General features: G+C 36.6%; 1 protein-coding gene across 4 annotated transcripts in view; it reads left to right on the top strand.

The window, feature by feature from the left end:
- Nucleotides 1-18,770, top strand: part of KIF16B (kinesin family member 16B) — a 138,420-nt gene that overhangs the window by 67,640 nt on the left and 52,010 nt on the right. For 3 of the 4 annotated variants that reach the window (XR_016463840.1, XM_090134645.1, XM_090134646.1), the window contains exons 18-23: nt 5,124-5,156; nt 5,484-5,537; nt 7,090-8,445; nt 11,577-11,735; nt 12,546-12,651; nt 13,184-13,234. Coding sequence is in view for 3 of the 4 variants with exons in the window: in XM_090134645.1 (XP_089990771.1) it covers nt 5,124-5,156; nt 5,484-5,537; nt 7,090-8,445; nt 11,577-11,735; nt 12,546-12,651; nt 13,184-13,234 (1,759 nt within the window). In the remaining variant the exon portion in view is untranslated. The remainder of the gene's footprint in view (nt 1-5,123; nt 5,157-5,483; nt 5,538-7,089; nt 8,446-11,576; nt 11,736-12,545; nt 12,652-13,183; nt 13,235-18,770) is intronic. The other variant, XM_031603314.2, reaches the window with a different exon arrangement.

Raw genomic sequence — 18,770 nt, 5'->3', positions numbered from 1 at the left:
TTTGTAAATGCAAGCAAGCATTTTGCTTAAAGCTCACATTACGGGAGCAATGCATGTCTGTCACTTGATTTTAATCAATAATACCTACGTGTTTCAGGTACTGCTAAGTACATTTGTTTTTTGGAGTGAAGAAGCTCATAGTAGTTGTCAGTTCATTATTTAGACTCTTATCCCTACATTTAGGTACTTTAACAATGTTTAAAACAACATATGCCATACCTAATAATACACTTTGCCCATGCGTGACAGAGATGGTTCTCATTCTAATAGATCAGTGACTAAAGAAAAAATATCTCAAATATGGCTGGTTTTACTGCTTTTATGACTGCTACAACAAGAAGGTAGATCTGAAGCCTGCACTGCTGTTTGACTGAGCCTTGGTCTTGTAAATTAGTAGAAGAAAGCCTGTTCTATAAACAATGCAGCTTTCTGGACAGCAGTTTGGCAATAGCAGCTTTTCAGCTTAGGCTTCATGGCAATTTTAAGTTTATTTATGTTGATGCTAAAACTGTTTTCTTTCCTTTTCCTCAATTGTGACAGTACTGTTTTTTTGTTTTGTTTTTTTCCTGATGATGTGTTGAGCTTGTCCAAATAGGTGTAATTCCACAGAAAGTATCACTGTAAGGGAAACAGGTGGCTGAGGTAATTACAAGTTAGAAAACATGCTTTGAATAAAGCAGTTCCCAAGCTTTTAGGGCTCAGTAATATACAAAGCAAGTGGTTCAATATCCATTAAGAGTCAGCTTGCAATATAGGACATGGGCCATTACGACAGTGGACTGATATAGGCTCAGTAGTAAAGCCAATTGTGATGTTCTTTTCTTTGTTTGTGGGATGTCTGTAGGTGGCCAGCATTGTGCCTGTCATAAATTTGGTACTTCCAGCCTTTCTTCCCTCCAGTTTCAGTTCTGATAACCTAAAGGCTGGTAGCTAAATTAGCAATTTCTGGAGGTTGCAATAAACGTTTTGTGGTGTCCAGAATCCATACCAGTTAGTGGTGGAAGAGCCTGTGGGCTACTCCTTCCAGTTGTGATGAGAACAAATAACATAAATGACAGCTGCTTTGTGTGTGTTTGAGTGTCTGTGGCTATGAGGTCTCCTTATGTAGCTGGTTGAAGTTTTTGGATTTCTGGATGTGTCATTAAGAGATTGTTTCCTTTGAAGCTGTATGTGATCTGGACTTATTTCAGAGCCTGAGAGAAAGTGATAGCACCTGATTTAAAATTTAAGTACTGTGTACTTAAAAGAACAATAAAAGCAAACAAAACCAAAGAAACTTCTAATGATTGGCAATACCTCTTACAGCACGTGGCATTAGCTAGTTTCTCAGCCCTGTTTTCAGAGTACATTGTGCTTGTTATTTCTAAAATGAAGAAAATGAGAGAATAGGGACAGCTTATGCTCCTTTGAAGAAGATTCAGCTTTTGAACAGACTTCAAGTTCTTGCAAGTAAATGCAACTAAAACCACACCTTTTTTTTTCTTTGGAAAGAAAACCCATATCACCAAATTAGCTCCATAGGCTAAGAACAATGTCCAAATTAGCAGTTGATTTTTAAATGTTGTTTTTCGGTCCCTAAACATTTATTGGTGGTCACTGGGACATCACATATAACAAGATCTCTGCACTACCTTAGCACATCTGCTCAATGCCACTTGAGTTCATTGTGTCTTCATTCCACTTTCAGCTCCATATGGTTATTCCCAACTTCTTTTGTGTACTGAAATTTTGTTTTCTTTAAAGATGATAACACGTAGATTTTTGCTCATTTTATTTGTGTGTTCCCCATATGAAAATCAGTTACCTTAAGTATAGTTTCAGGTGGCTGGTCTGTGTGTGTGGCTTCTGTTGTGTGGGGTTTTTTTTGTTGGGTTGGTTGTTGATTTCCTGTAAATGTTGTCTTACTGTACAAAATCCTTTGTTCTGCTCATTCCCAATCTTTTTCTCTAATCCAGTGTCATGCAACACTGCTTAAGGTAATAAGCTTTGGGTAAAACAGTTTTTCTCATAGATGTGTGTTGAAGATTTCATTTATGGGCCTTTTGTAAACTATATTATACTGTAACTGTGAAACCACTCATGAGAAACCTTGATTTGTCTTCAGCGTGTTGGTTTTCTTTTTTAATTAATTTCATGCATTGGGCTACTGAACAGCATTGTAGCATCTTTGTAGTCTTGCTAGTATTGAGTCTTTCCTAATAGATGTAGTACCAGATCACACTTTTGTGCTGTGTAAATTAGGCTATTGTGGCATTGAACCAGTCCAACTGATTTCCTTTTCTCTGCAGCTTATCTGTACTGTTCTTATCTCTAGATATAGCATGTTTTCCAGGAAAATGGTGACTATTTAATTCTACACTGATCTGATTAAGTTCTTTTATGGTAGATCTACAAAAGAAGAAAGAGTAGATTCTAGTCTTTAATATCTGTATTTTTTTTTTAAATTTCAAGCTAATACTTTTTTTCTATTCACAGTAGTGCTCACATTAATAAAGAGAATAGAGATCATGAGACAAACTATTTTATTAAGGATAGACTAAACCATAGAACATCCGTCTTGCATCTGTACTTTGTCAAATTGGCAGTGATTTCTTACAGCCAGTGCTGTTTTTGGTGATGCTGAGACTTTATTTTAGTGACTTCTTTAAGAGGAAAGGTTCCTGCAGTCACTGCTTGTGCTGCTTCCCCAGATCCTCTCTTGTCCCCAAATAACTCTGAGCTCATAACCAGTTTGAAGCAAATATTGCAGAGGTAGTGGTATCAAAAGTAATGAATTCCTAAATGTGTGGAGAAAATGAGCATCCAGATGAGGAAGATGTGTTATTTTTACCCTTGTAGAAATAAAGGCTGCAGTGTGAGCACCAGAGAGCAGAGACACTGAATATCCACATGGGAGCAGAACCTTCAGTGGAGCTCCAGCCTCTTTGGATGTCAGTGCATCTACGCAGTGGCAATACACAGGGCTGCATTAGGCCTTCTGTTCATAGGACTGTACCTTACCTTTCCAAAATGCATTAAATGTACATTTTTAGAACAAGTCTATGTGGTGTTTGGAAGCTGTTGGTTGGGATGTTGATGGTGATCTGTATTTATCTTTGGGAAGCAGCCATTTACTCGGGAGAATCAACTGCTTTTGCATAGTTCATTCCTGTCTTTCCTGAAGAGCCCTTTCTGCTGCTGGAGCTTTGCTTCAGTGTAAAGTAGAGCTGATTGCCACTACCAAAGGTGGTAGAGATGCTTCATCAAAGAGAAAATCATAGAGTTTTCACCACGGACTTGTTTTTATGTTGTTTTCCTTCTATCAGATCTCAATGAAAAGCCACTTACCATTTTTTTATGTCTATATAAAATGTTTGCCAAATCTTCTGTTTTACAAGGCTGTCACAACATCAAGAGATTTTGCTTTGGGTTTTGTGCATTATGTTAGCAGATCAGAAATGTTTTATTTCTCTGTGGCGTAACTAAGCACAGGCATACTTGTAAATCATCTTTGCTGACTATCTTAGCAAACATGGCTTGCATCTGACAGTGCTTAATGGGCATCTGTATTTCTGAACTCCAGATCCCTAGGATCTGTATTATTTTGGACTGAGATAATGATGAATGTGGCCAAGCCCTGGCTAAGAAGTGAGAGCTAGCAGCTATGAATTCTAGGGGCAGACTGTAGCAAAACAGAGGGATTTTCAAATGTCACATCAAAAAAAAAAAAAAAAGAAAAGAAAAAAGAAAAAAGAAAAAAGAAAAAAAAGTTTATTAACCAATGGATTTTGTCTTCTGAAGATCTGTTAGGATTCCTTCTTGTCCTGCCTTTTTTTTTCACATAACTTTGTAGATTTTGCATTGCTGCTACAGGAATTGTGATGGATTTAAAAATACTTCAGTTATCATCTCTTCTTGTGCTCTGTCATTAAGATAGTGCCTACAAGTGTCCATCCCAGATGTACTCTTAGTGTAAAGGTGAAAGAGAGCTCTTGGTGAAACATTGATTAGAAAGCTCTGAATGTCTGCAGCTGCATATAGAAATCTATATTTGCTAGTCTCTTAGGCATTGCAGAAGGTGTTTTTAATACAAGTTTGTGAGAAATGGGGGAATGTGGTGTTTTCAAAACTGATATTTCTTCACTAATCCAATGGTCAGAATGATGCTTTTTGGGCATTGTGGAGTCATGGTTTACTTGAATTGTTTTATAAACATTCCATTAGCAGTGTATTTTTTGCATGCTTCCAAGGGCAGTTCCTTTTTGCCACAGGTAATTTCATGACTTTGGAAAGAAATATTAAATATACCATGTTTTAAAACACCTGCCTATTTAATTGCAGTCATGATGTCTTAAATTGCAGTTCCAAAATAATTCAAGTTAGCCCATGGTGCAGTCTTGCATTTTTTTCAGTGTTAATGAGCCATCTCTCCTGCAAACTGCTAAAGCTGTAACAGGTCTGAAATAACTGGAGATTTGTGTGTTTAGTTGAATATTTCAGCTCACATTTAGGCTCTTCACGCTTTAAAAAAGCACAGAAAATATTTATTTTGGAAGACTGCCTTAAAGAATATAAATCTGTTGGAGGAAATTAAAATAAGAGGGAGACTTCTGTACAACTGTAATAACAGCCGATATTAAAAGTGACAGAAAATACTTCCTCATAATTACACAGAACCGTATCAAACTAAGCACATTAAAATCTCAAAATATTTGTGATAAAGAAGTTTGTGTTGTGTTCTGTGCTGGAGTGTTTCACTTTGCAGGATTGTGCTTTTTTAGCCTCACTGATGGCATCACAGTGATGTGTTGTTTCTGTTGGGAGGAAGAGGCAGAACTACGAGCATGCAGTAGCACCATTTCAGTGCTCTTTCACTTGTCAGAGCAGGCCAAGCTAATAAACCATAGGATTATCAGCATCGATTAACAGCCATTGGCACTTGTAAAACATGTTCAGAAAAAATCACTATGTAAATTTCACTTTGAATTGTAATGTAATTGACTGTACCATGGATCTAACCTATTTAACCTCTAATAAAACAAACCGTTGGCGATGTTAAAATATTCTGTACTGCTATTGTGTTTTTTTTCCTATCAATTCCTCTCTTAATTGATTGCTCTGTTTCCCCCTACTTCCCATGGCAGTCTTTTCCCTGTAAAAGGACCGATCTGTTTAAGGTAGAGAAATTCAATTCCTATCTATTGATTGCCATGTCCACATGTAGTTAACTTACAGAGGCTATCCTAATCATTTATGTTTTTTTATCTTTACTTTTTAAATAGATTTTTTCTTTTCTCTTAGGAATTCATTTTTCTGTTTGTTCTCAAGTGTCTGACAGCATGATATCTAATTTGTAACTCTAATGAAGGAAATATTTTCTTTTATTGTAGAAAGTAGTTCATAAAACTTTTTTCATTCACATCATTGTTATAATCTTTTAAGCAGACACTGTGAAATGCACTGTATATTCTTTTTCTAATATATACGTATTTTTTTTAAATCAGACTGGAATTTGAAAGACAACAACGAGAGGAACTTGAAAAATTAGAAAGCAAAAGGTAACATCATTCTCTGGTCTTTGTGTATATGTGTTTGTATATATGTATGCACACGTACATCATGGACTCATTTAAATCATCAGTTTTGAATCACAGTGTTGGTAAGTAGAGGATGCTGTTACAAATGTTTGTGTCTTGTTGGTTGTTTTTTCCCCTTTATAAAACTTTAGTTATTTCCCTGGAGTACTGTAGATTCTCACTGATTAATAACCAGATAATAACCAGATAGACAAGCTTCATTATAGCTGTGATCTTTAGCAAAGTAAATAGTATGCAGCTGTAGTAATGATATGTGCATATTAATAATGCTTATCAGAGCACGGTTTAAAACACAAAAGGAAGTACTGTCAACTGCAGAAGTGACCTGGTTGATCTGATTCATCATACCTGTTAGGATTTTAAAAGTAATAGATTTCATCTTGTTGGAGATCACAGCACTGATTAGACTCAAAAGCTGAAAGACATTTCTAAATTGTTTGCTCGGTTTTGAAAGAGCTGTTTAGATAGTTGGAATAAGGTAAGCTAAAAACCAAAACAAACGTCAACGCCAAAAAGCCTCAAACCCAATCTCGGAACAATTAGGAGATGTAGAATCACTGATACTTATCCTCTTAGTTATGTTGATAGACCTTGAGTTCAGTTTATGCATGTGCTTTAATTTCTTAAGTCTCAGTTCTTCAAATCTCACTTGGAACTCGCTAGAAACTTTAAATGAGTTATTGCATGGGACGTGATTTATCTTAAAGTTATTTCAACTGCATCTGTTCCTTAGCTTATATTTCTGTTTATCAATCATTCCGTTGGGTTCACTAAAAGAGAAGGCATGGTTTCTGTTCACCTACTGAATCAATTTTGGTGAGGCAAATTTCAAATGAAGTCCTTTGGTTAAATTTTGTCTGTATGAAAATAAGTGTGTAAATATATATGCTTCCTCTTCACTGTGCACTGTATTCCATCAATATTTTTGTTGGCTAGGATAGAGCTAACAGTCTAATAGTATTCCACATAAATGCTATCTAACATGTTTTCTTGTGGTTTTATGTATCTATTGCTTTGCATGTTGAAATCTGTACTATTTGTCTCAAGGATTCATTCATTTTCAAGGAGTATAAGATTTTAACCCATAGCAAAACAAAATTATTTAAAAAGAAGAAAAAAAAAGTGATATATATTCTAAAATCCCTAAACCTTTTTAACTTTGTAGGGTTTTGTTGTCATAGAAACACAGAACGGCCTGGGTTGAAAAGGACCACAGTGCTCATCCAGTTCCAATCCCCTGCTATGTGCAGGGTCACCAACCAGCAGGCCAGGCTGCCCAGAGCCACATCCAGCCTGGCCTTGAATGCCTCCAGGGATGGGGCATCCACAGCCTCCTTGGGCAACCTGTTCCAGTGCATCACCACCCTCTGTGTGCAAAACTTCCTCCTAATATCTAACCTAAACTTCCCCTGTCTCAGTTTAAAACCATTCCCCCTTGACCTATCCTTATCCACCCTAGTAAAAACAAAAAAAGGTAGATATAGATATGTTTCATGTAAATGTTTTCTTGTAGGAAACAGATAGAAGAGATGGAGGAAAAACAAAGATCTGACAAAGCAGAGCTTGTAAGAATGCAACAAGAAGTAGAGTCACAGCGCAAGGAAACAGAAATAGTACAGCTGCAAATTCGAAAACAGGAAGAGAGTCTGAAGCGCAGAAGTGTTCACATTGAGAGCAGGTTGAAGGATTTGCTGGCTGAAAAAGAGAAATTCGAAGAAGAGAGACTGAGGGAACAACAGGAGATAGAACTTCAAAAGAAGAAGCAGCAGGAGGAAATTTTTGCCCGTGTCAAAGAGGAATTGCAGCGCCTACAGGAACTTAATCATAAAGAAAAAGCAGAGAAAATGCAGATATTCCGAGAACTAGAAAAACTTAAAAAGGAAAAGGACGAACAATATATTAAGCTGGAATCAGAAAAAAAGAGAATCGAAGAACAAGAAAGGGAGCAGATGATGCTTGTGGCTCATCTAGAGGAACAGCTTCGAGAGAAGCAGGTCATGATACAGCTCCTCAAGAGAGGCGACGTACAAAGAGTTGAAGAAGAGAAGAGAGATCTTGAAGATATCAGGGAATCTCTTTTGAAAGTCAAAGAAGCCCGATCTGAAGGTGAAGAAAACTGTGAAGAGTTAGAAAAAGCCCAGCATAGCTTTATAGAGTTTAAAAAGAAACAGCTAGAACAATTGACTATACTGGAAAAAGATTTAGTTCAACAAATGAATCACCTAGAGAAGGAAATAGCACATGAAAAAGAAACTCTGGAACATTTAAAACTTGCTGAAGAAGAACATGTAAATTTCAAGAAGGATGATGAAAACTTTGGGGATGCTATACTCAAGGCTGAAGAATTTGATGTGATAAAGCCAGCGGAATACAGGCTTCAATCTAAAGTACGCCAGCTTGAGTACCTGAAGAGCAATCATTTGCCAGCTCTGCTGGAAGAAAAGCAAAGAGCCTCTGAAGTCCTTGATAGAGGCTTGTTAGGATTAGATAATACCCTGTATCAAATAGAGAAAGAAATAGAAGATAAAGAAGAGCAGCTTGCACAATATAGAGCAAGCACAAATCAGTTGCAGCAGCTTCAAGAAACGTTTGAATTCACAGCCAATGTAGCTCGGCAGGAAGAAAAAGTTCGGAAGAAGGAGAAAGAAATCCTTGAATCAAGGGAAAAACAGCAAAGAGAGGCATTGGAACAAGCTGTAGCTAAGTTAGAAAGAAGGCACTCTGCTTTGCAACGTCGTTCTACAATAGACTTTGAAATTGAAGAGCAGAAGCAGAAGCTCGCCACATTGAACAACAGCTGCAGTGAGCAGGCTGGCCTGCAGGCGAGTCTGGAAGCTGAGCAAAAAGCCCTTGAACAAGACCGGGAGCGGTAAGTGTTAGGATAGCATCAATATTTAGAGCCTGTAATTCACAGAAAGTGAATCATTTTAAGCCTTGGATTTTGAGGGGGCAGTTTGTTGTGTGTCCCACTGTCTGAGCTTCTAATTTTAAGTAGTTTGCTCACAACTGAGGTTGCATATTGCTTTCCAGGTAATCAAGTAAACCAGTGGGATGATTAATTTTTTGTTACTGGCTTTAGGACTAAATAAAGTAGACTGCCATATATCAGTGTAAAATTCAGATGCTTGCATCCAGCCTTATGTGATGACAAACCCTTTTAGGTACAGAAGCATTGTCTGCACCCTTCTGTACACTTCCATGTACACGTGATATTTGGAGCTGTACTGTAGCATTCATGCCAAGTGTAGAAGGCTCAGAGGAAGGTGGTTCAGGTAAGGAGGGTTCTTCCTTTGGAGAAGGAAAGGAAGAATTTTTTATTTAATTTTTGGCCAAAGAAAAAATCCACTGGGATTGGTGGACTCAATCCATGCAGTCTGGAAAAAGGCAAAATGAGCATTTAAAAACATGTTGTCTGTTTGCTAATACTGCAGCTTGAAAACCTGTCATTACTGGTGGAAAAAAATGATTTTGTTTTTCATGAGGTAGAATTTGCGGTTTGATTTTTAAATTTTATAGTGATTATGGGATTCTTCTTTTGGAAGCACTTTAAAGCAGATGCTGAATGAGAAAAATCACTGAAAAAAATACCTATCTGTAGCCAAATCCACGAGCTCTTCTGTATCTCATTTCTTTTAAACTGTTATCAGGAGATAATAGTTCCTTTCTACACCCTGCATAGAGAGCACTTTTTCAACATTTAAAGCTACATTGTGTGGCTTTTAGTTAGACGTTTTCAATACTGAGTTATCATTCTGTCATAGATGTTTGCCTTTATGTTTTGTAATTGTCTTGAAGAACGTGTAATCTAGCTTTCTGCACTGAGATCTCACTTGAATAAAGCCATCTATAAGCATCTGGAGGTTCCAGAAAAATAGGTGGCTTCTTAGTTAGCCCTCAAGGGATTGCTGGGTTGTGTGGTAAGTGGAAAAAAAATATATTGTCAGCTAGAAGAATGAAGCTGGAAAAGGATTCCTTAGAAGTAAAAAGATTTATTTTTTTCCCTTGTTTACTTTAAAATCCTCTTGCACAAACTAAATACAACTTTGTAGTCCTTCAGTGAGTGCCCCAGGGCCCTGAATAACTTAGTGCAGAATGTCATTTATGTGCTCACAGGGAGAAGTGGATTCTTGTGAATGACGTGGCAAAAGAAAATGTTAAGAGAGAATCGTAATATGTTAAATATTTCAACCTACTTACATGAACCTAATGCACGAATGTTTGAGTTTGCACTGCACAGTGTAAATTGTGATGTCCTGGGCACTTAAATTGCGTGCATTTCTTATTTTAATCCAGGAGGCATTTTGTGATGATGGAAAAAGAGATAGTGCTAACTATCTAAAAATGTGTAAATCCGGTGTTCATTTGAGGTCCATCCTAACTGGATGAAATTTCTAGTTTGAATAATGTTAACTTAGAATCTCACTCACCTACAGGGTTAACCCCTCAAATGATAATTAGAAGTTAATTTGTGCTGGAATAACTTGTGCAAGCTTTGTCTTTATTGGCAGGGATTTAGAGCAATAGAATGAGCATTAGTATATAACTGAAGAGTCACCTCTGAGGCAGTGGGATGCATCACTCAGAAGGGGCAAGGAGCAGATCATTGGCAGATGCATCACACAGCTGGATAAGCTTATAGCTATAGGAAATTATATCTTTTGATAGGAAGATGTTCACAAATTGGGGGATAAGATATGTTCCCTTAGTATAATTCTGATTTTTGTGGTTAAATTGATTTTCCATAGATGCAAACATTCCCCCGTATCCATCAGCCATCTCCCATCCACTTTCCTGCAGGATGCAAGATTGTTTTGCTGCTAATCATAAGAAACAGATGGTTTCTGGCTGTGCTGTGGAAAGTACTCAAAAAATGAAGTAACAATTCAGCCTGCTTTACTCCTGCCTAAGCCCCTCAGCATTTGTGCTCTCTTCAGTTTTCTGTACTAACCTTCAGGAAGGGATAAAATAGTTGTAGCATTATACTTCAATCTGGATGCACGCAACTGCAGTTGAGGTGCTAAAATCCTTGCTTTGGATTGTTCCCCTTCCTTTTGCAAGAACTTTTCTTTTACTCTGTAATTTTGAGTAAACCTGAGAAAAACAATTAGCTTTAGAGACAAAAGTTGTAATGGCAATGGGGAAGTTTATTACTGTTACTAATCTAATGTTGGCTACGTTTTAAGTGAAAACTGTGTTCTGCAGATTACTTTGTTAAAATAGTTTGACTAAGTGATAAATATTGCAAGAAGTGCTTCTTATTTTATACTGGATGCCTCAGGCATTTTCAGTCTAAACTACTGTATCTGATTTTATATATTCTATTCTGTGCATAAATCTGGCTGATACGATATTTATTCTATGGTTTGAGAAAGGAGGTGTTTTCCGGTTTCAAAAGATGATTTATAAATGATTTGAAATTAATACTATACTTTATTTTGTAAATTTTCAACTGTATATGTATTGCAGACAGGAGGAATAAATGAAAAAATAGTAAGATTTATGTATATAACATCCAGTTATTAAGATTTTCTCAGGAAATGTGTCCTGCCTCATTACTGTTTTAGGTTGCCTCTGTTTTTGGGATTATTGCTATATTTTGAGATACCTCAGCTCATTTCCCCATGTATTCATTTACTTCACACTAGAAGGTGAATAAATAAGGTCTTCAATAAAGTTCTGTAATGAGGGAAAGCTTATTCAAATTACCCTAATAGATAGGTTTAGTCTTCCTGAATTAATATTTAATGCACTGAGGTAGATACCACTGAAAGATTTTGATGTTGTTTTATTTAGTTTAGCTTTGCTGTGGTAATTTGTTACTGAGCCAACCCTACTTTTCTATCTAAATTTGCCTAAAGAACAATTAGTATGCTCATATCTTCATAAATATTTATAACTAAGATCTTACATACATGGATTGCTGTGTAATTACAAGAACTGTGGGCAGCAATGACACCTTAAAACAGACAACACAAATTACATTTTAAATTTTCTTTGTAGCCTGGACCAGGAAATTCAGCAGCTGAAGCAAAAAATATATGAGGGTGATGCTGGTCAGAAAGGAAATCATGGAACGTTAGAGGAGAGACTGTCCCACAGCAATTCCCCATCAAGCCCAACAAAGCCTCAGCCACCCCTTGCTCCACTGGTTGATGACAGGTGGGTAAACTGGATTTCTGCAGTGTTTTGATATGAATGGAGTGGAAAATAAATTCTTTGAAAGATTGCCCTGGCAGCATTGGACTGTAATTAAATACTGTAACTGTACTTAAAGAAGGATCTGGAAAAAAAATTGCTGTGCTTTAAATAACCAACAGGCTTATCTGTTGCTCTTGTGCCATTTATTTTTTGAATGCAGGCTTGTGAAACTCTAAACTTAAATTGGTTTTGCATGTACAGTTATTGCCTGTATGATATTGCTTTATATGCACTAAAAGTAACAAAACAAGTGAAATTACATTAAGCCTTCTTAACAGGACAGTTGCCCTCTATTACTATTTTAAAATCTGTTCCTTCCTTTCTATGTTCTTTTTATTCTTATACTTACAGCCATTAATACCACCTCTTGGAATGTTCTTTCTCTTCAAAGACCACGCACGTTTCATAGCATGAGTTACCTATAAAAGCAAACCATTGAGTGATAAAGATACAACCTCAGCCTCTGTTTCTTCATCTCCCTTATCCTCATTACCACTTGTGTGTAAAGACAGATGCAAAGTGGTGACATAACCTGTGGTCCATTGAATTGTGTAGTTGTGATAACAAATTGTTAAAACTGTAAACCGTTGCCTATTAAATGAACACTTGCTCAAAAAATCTATGTTGGTTAAGGAGAGATAAAGCTTGTCTAACATTAAGCCTGCCAGTTTAGAGTTGTGCAGTAGGCTTCGTAAGTGTTTCAGAGTGCCTTCTGGCCTGTCTCAGGTTTTGTCTAAGAATATGCTAATTTTCTTTTCTTGTATCTCGCAGGATAAATGCCTTTATTGAACAAGAAGTGCAGAGAAGGCTCCAAAAGATCCATCATAAAGCTGAGGATAATGATGGTAGCCTGTTCTGGTCTACAGAAAGTTTAAAGGTGAGCAAAGAAGGGTAAGAAATCCTGACCTTCAGTGCAGCATGTGCACACACAAAGTAATTATTTTTGTTCAATAATTTTCATGTTTTCCTGCATTAACTCTAATATACCATTGATATATAAATAAATCAGGGCTATTCGTTTTAGATGTTGCTGCTTTTGTTTTCTTGTGGCTGCATTTTGTTTTATTTCAGTTTTTTGCAAGGAAGATTGTGTAAATGGCCATAAGAAGATTGCAGATAGAATTGAATCAAAATTTTCATATTATGCCTTTGAAATACATTGATGAAGTTTCTTCTGGAAGATCAGGAACTGTTTGTACTTGCAAACAAATGCTCATTTAAAAATTGTTATCTGATTCATCTGAGGAATGATTTGGTTGACTTCTGTGTCAGTGGTTTAATAAATATAAATAAGAAAACATTAATTTTGGGCTGTTTAAAAAATGTCGTCTTACAAGTACTTAGAATGAACTTACACAAGAAAGATGCTTTATTTAATAATCACCTGTACCTTTTTTTTTTGTTCTTAGGATAATGAGAGGCTTAATAATGGCACCATTCAGCGCAAGTTGAAGTATGAGGTAGGTCATAATTTGTCAGAATTAAGTGGTTGTCTTAAATTATGGCATGCCCTGTAATTAAATTTCTTAATGTTTAGCTGCATAATTAGAAATTTGAATTCACAGCAAGATTAATGGCTAATAGAGAAAGCAATTTATTTTGCTATCTTGGAATGAAAGTGATTTTTTTCAGATCGAGCATAGCCTTTTCCTTGATTGAAAGGTATGTTGTTGTGAATGTTTCTTCCTTGTTTCCTCATGATTCTTAATTTGGAACAGTATCCCTTTCCTGATTCTTAGGCCATAAAAGGACAGGATGTTTGAATTCAGAATGCCACTGCACTGTTGTGTCTCATGGTGAGCTCAGTACTGTATAATTGTTTGTAGTATTTGCAATAACACTGGGCAAATTTGCTTGAATGTTGTGAAGGTTTAATACATATAATCTCATACTGAGACTTAGACCTCTTAGACCTCCTTTGCAATTGCTTGAAACATTGCTGGTGACTTGACTTGGTGAGTATCATAATGTATTTAAACCTTTATGGAGGAAGGGGGACTTCAGTATCTTTCATTTGGACTTTCCCATTGTTTATTTTAAACCGTCTCGGACCTTTTGACATTATCTTGTGCTTGCTTTTGCACAATCTTGGTGGTATGGCATTGTATTTTTGTACATGTGTGGAAAAATAATGAAGGTTATATAAATTTCTTCATTGCCCTTTTGACTTTCCTGTATTTTTATTTTTATTTTTTTTAAAGCAAATATAAACCAAGTGAAATGGATACTGTACAAAGTAAAAGCAATGGCAGCCTGGGAAGGTGAATCATTCCTGAATCAGACCTCAATCAGTTTTGTTGGGTTTTCCTTCTCTAATTTGGGCAGATTATACAGTGATTCTACAAATTTTGGTTGATTGTACAAACCCAATCAAAATCAAACCTGAATTTAAGAAATGTTAAAATCAGAAGATTTTTTTTAAAGACATTTCTGTTTTTTTCTCCTTTTGACATTTTTAACAGAAAAGTCAACAGTGGCAGCCACATTGTGACTTTCCATTTATTTCTAAAGATGACAAATGTGCTTCTGAGCTGTGTGGAGAAAACACAGGAGTAACAGATCATAAAAGACTGAAGGAACATACAGAGATGTGGGACTTATTTTCCAGGCCTGGAAGAATCTCCTCCCCCTTTACATCAGAAAAGGCATTTGAGAATGGAAGGAGAAATGCAGAACAGGAGAGCTTTGTTAGTCTTTATGACACTGAAAGTAGTTTAACTCACTCTGAAAATATTAGTACTTCAAAGAGTAAGAATGTTCCTTATCAGAATGTTTTATCTACTTCTTTACAAAGTCATGACTTAAATAATGTGGCTTACTCACTCTGCAAATTTGAAAATTTCAATCATTTTGACGATAAAATAATTACTTCTCAGGATTGTGACAGCTCAAGAACTGAATGTGATTGTTCCCGCTTGGAACAGCTGTCTCCTTTAGGATCTTTAATGTGTGCTAATGAGCAGGCTGGTTTTAACAGCATATCGTGCCTTGCCTTTCCTCAGTCTAACGTATATTCTGAAATAACTGTTAAAGAAAGCAGATCATTTCAGACCATGCAGCAGACAATGGAAGACCAGTCAAGTAGTTCTCAGCTTCCAATTGAAAAAGCTTCCGATTTAACCTCCTGTACATCAACAGCTTCTCATTCTGATGTCAGACCAGAACATGCCTATGGTCTGGGATATCTTTTCAGTAAGCTTTCCTGCTTTTACAAAGATACTAGTAGTCAATTGCTCAACAGTACAGTGGTTCCTAAACAAATTAAGAAGTTGGGAAGTTTGTGTGACAAAAGTGAGAGATGTGCACAGGTGGTGTCATTAATAAAGCATTTGCCACTTATAAGGAACTTGGAAGTAGATGTATTCTCCAAGTCCTGTATGAATCAAAACATATCCCACTGTACTGATGACACCAAAACTCATACTGAAAATGTTGTTTTGCCTGACACCCCTGTGAAAGAAGATGTCACGATGTGTGGAAACACAGGAATCTCAGATGCCTGTGTGAGACAGCCAGCTGAAGGATTTGTGTGCTGTTGTAAGAATGAAGAGTTGGAAAATAGTCTTGTGTTAAGACAGACTTTTTTGCATTTTCCTGATGTCTTTATGAAGCTTCAGGTCTGTTCTCTTGAAAAAACGCTGGACTTCTTAACCTGTGCCCTACCTCAAATGTGCATTAGTATGGAGGAGTTGAAAGGCATATATTGGCTTGCTGTTGGCAATTGCAAAAAATGCGATCCAGAACCTGCTTGCTTACTTCTGTTCAGCTCTGTTTTATATGTTATTGTTTCGTCAGCCAAACAAGAGATTGGTCAGAGTTCATTGGCAGTATTTCATGAAGTTCCAATCATCGCAATACAGGAGATTCATGTTGGCTTTGCTGGACAGAGTATGAGTCTCCTGTGTTCTGCTGAAGATGATGTACTCACAATATTTACCTATAACAGACACTACACTCAAAGAATTTGCCATGACATACTGAGCATTTTGATTTCTACCACGGAGGATGCTGCTTATTTAAATTACCAGCTCTTGAAAGATGATTTGATGCGGATTTCGCTCGACTGGACGTCAGAAGTAAATGACATAGTCTTTTCACAAGGAGTACGTTTGTCATGTAAATTCAGAACTGTGTTAGCTGATCTGGTTTACTTACTCCACGAAAATATGGGAGATATTAAACCTTCATTAGCTGACATTCAAGTACTGCTATATACCACGGTGAAAACAGACTGTGCTAACCAGCCTGTGTATAGATCTCTGGTTCTTACTACTACTCATATCGGCCTCTTAAGGGAAAACAGTGCCTTTTATCCTGCACCTAGCTTTTTGGATGCTTCATGCAAGCGATCACAATTTGACAGCCTTCAGTTGTACAGTTTGAATGATATCCGATGTGTAGTTTTGCCAGACAAAGAGAATTTCACAAAAATTGAGCTTGTGTTTTCTAGAAGGAGCAAGGTTGGATCTGATTCAGGAATTGTTTTTTCAAAATACTGTGGAAAAGAAATAAATACTCAAATGACAGTCATCCCATCAATTCCTCAAAGCAGTTTGCATATCCCATCGGAAATCTGGAAATTAACATTCAGTTCAAGTGAAGAAGCCATTTGGCTAATTATGCATCTGACTAGGTGTTGAAATCGAAATACATTTAGATACATTCAAAATAGGAAGGCTAATGAATATTGATAAAATACTCTTTTGTCTATTGATTTTATTTTAAAAGAAAAAAGGAAAAAAAAATCCTTCGGGCATTTAAGAGAATACCTTAGGATGGGTAAACACATCTTACCAAAAATCACTACTACTTGATAGCTTACTTTTGTGCTGTACATAAATTTCCTTGGAAGAGGAGGAAATTAACTGGTTCTATTTTAAGTAGTAGGTGGATCAAAACTATAATTGCAGCTGTATTTTCTGATTTCCTTTTTGAGCGCTGTTTTTGGCTTCCTCCATCTCCTATCCATCTTAATGTATTTTCTCCACGCCTCCTTGACAATCCTTTTTCTTAATCTGAGTATCTTTGTTTTTGATGCTTCTTGTCTATTTTGTGCCGCTGATGTCAGCGCTTCCAAATATTTGCAATATTCTTTGTCTGAACTGCAAAGTGTGTTTAAGCCTGCAGGTCAGTACATATAGTTCACTGTATGCTGTTAATACTAAGCATGTTGATGGTTTTTATTGTTACAATTTTGGAGAGAATAACATTGGTAAATCTGGGCTGCCTTGGAGTTTTGCATGAAGGATTAATACCCTCTTGGATGAAAGTTTCTCACAAGTGCAAAAGGAGTTGTGTTTGACTTATTTTAAGTCAAACATGCTGCATGAGGTACCAGGGATTGATGGATTTACTTTCTTTTTTCCTGGGTCTTCCTCCTTTGCTGAGGCCCAAGAGAGCGTGGGCTACATGGAAGCAATGAAACAGAACAACAGAAATGCAGAGAGCATCCAACTGTCTTTTTCAATTTCATTCCCCCTACCCTACCACCCGACTTTCTTCTTGCAGGGAAACAGCATAAGGCTTTTTTGAGTCATTCCTATCTATTTTGTCCAAACAGTCAGCTTGAACTCCCACACAAGTCTTTGTATTCCCAGTGATACAAGTGCGTATGGAAAATGTGATGTGAAAATGAAGGAGATTACAGGGTGTGAAAAGATGTTATGCTTTGGCAGTTTGACCTTTGGTAATGCTACTACAACTGTGTTAAGACAGAAGCTTTAAGGTTTATGATTTGTGTACGTGTTTTTCATACTGTTAAATGGATAGTTAGCAGCTGTGGATGCTGCCTGAAGGATGAAGCAAATTTAACCCTAGAATTGTCTCATGTAATGTGTCAGATGCCTGGCCTGAATGGGGTTGATGATGCTGTGGGATTAAATTGTTTTCAGGCTCTTCAATACCATGTTCCAAAAAATAACAGAGCTATTGAAAATAGGTGAAGCATTTCCATTTTCCAATAGTCAAGTCTTGCCTTGAGCTTAGTAAAAGGTTTCTCTTTACCTGTACTCCTGTCCAATCTTCCAAAATTAAAAATAAGCCATCTTTTGTTTCTTCCCCTGCAACGGGAACAGAGTATGAATGTGCCATCTGCCTTGTTTGTGGGAGATGGTCCTTGGCAGGAAAAATGGTGGTATCTAATCTGAAATTCTAAATTCTGTAAGCATATTGCCAGGAGAGGTGCAATCTTCTACCAGACAGTTAGACTTCAGTCTCTCTACTAGTGTACAAATGTTTCCCATTGGCTCTTACCTTACAGTAAGACACGGCAATGTAATTCACTTGAGATTTAAAAAGGTGCAACTTACTTTGGGTGAGGAAGCTGTGACTGGAAGAATGAAGGGTAATTTGGATATTATGTTATGATTCTCCTATCATAACACAACTTTATACTGCCCTAAGCAATTCCAAAGGCAAGAGCAAAGTGTGTTGGTTTATTTTGAGGTATAGTTTTTGTTTTTAACCAAAAAAGTATATGCAAATATTTCACAGAGCATGGAGCATGGAGTGGTTGTGCTGGAATGTGACGTTATATCAGCCTCGTTGGAGAGCAACTCCCTTATTCACATCATTAAGTTATTTCTTTAGTCTTGCTGAAAGTTAATGTTAAGTGGTGCTTTCTGTGAGGACTGTCTTAAGTCAAGGCTGTTAAATGACAGCAATTACTGAAACTAATTTCTTTTTAGATTACACTCCGCAGTTTAAGGCTGTTTGCACATGTTGTGTTCCAGATAATGTGGTTTTCTTCTTTGTTTTCAAATCTAACTTGCTGAATATAATTCACATTTATGAAAAAAAAAAAAAAAAAAAGAAAAGATTTCACTATGGAATCTTTTATTCCACTGTAAATTAAGCATAATGATGGATGTTCGTCACTATCAAAGAGTTATTTAATGTATTAGGGCAAGTTCTTCACAGAACATTGTGTTTGAGATTATTCTTTTGGCTATTAGCTGTTTGTAATAATTTCCCAAAAATGACTGCCAATAAATTACG

This window comes from Phasianus colchicus, chromosome 2, assembly GCF_987193195.1.
Source record: "Phasianus colchicus chromosome 2, bPhaCol1.hap1.1, whole genome shotgun sequence".
Lineage (NCBI taxonomy): Eukaryota > Metazoa > Chordata > Aves > Galliformes > Phasianidae > Phasianus > Phasianus colchicus.
Note: the sequence above shows the minus strand (reverse complement) of the source record. Positions and strands in the feature narration are given on the sequence as shown.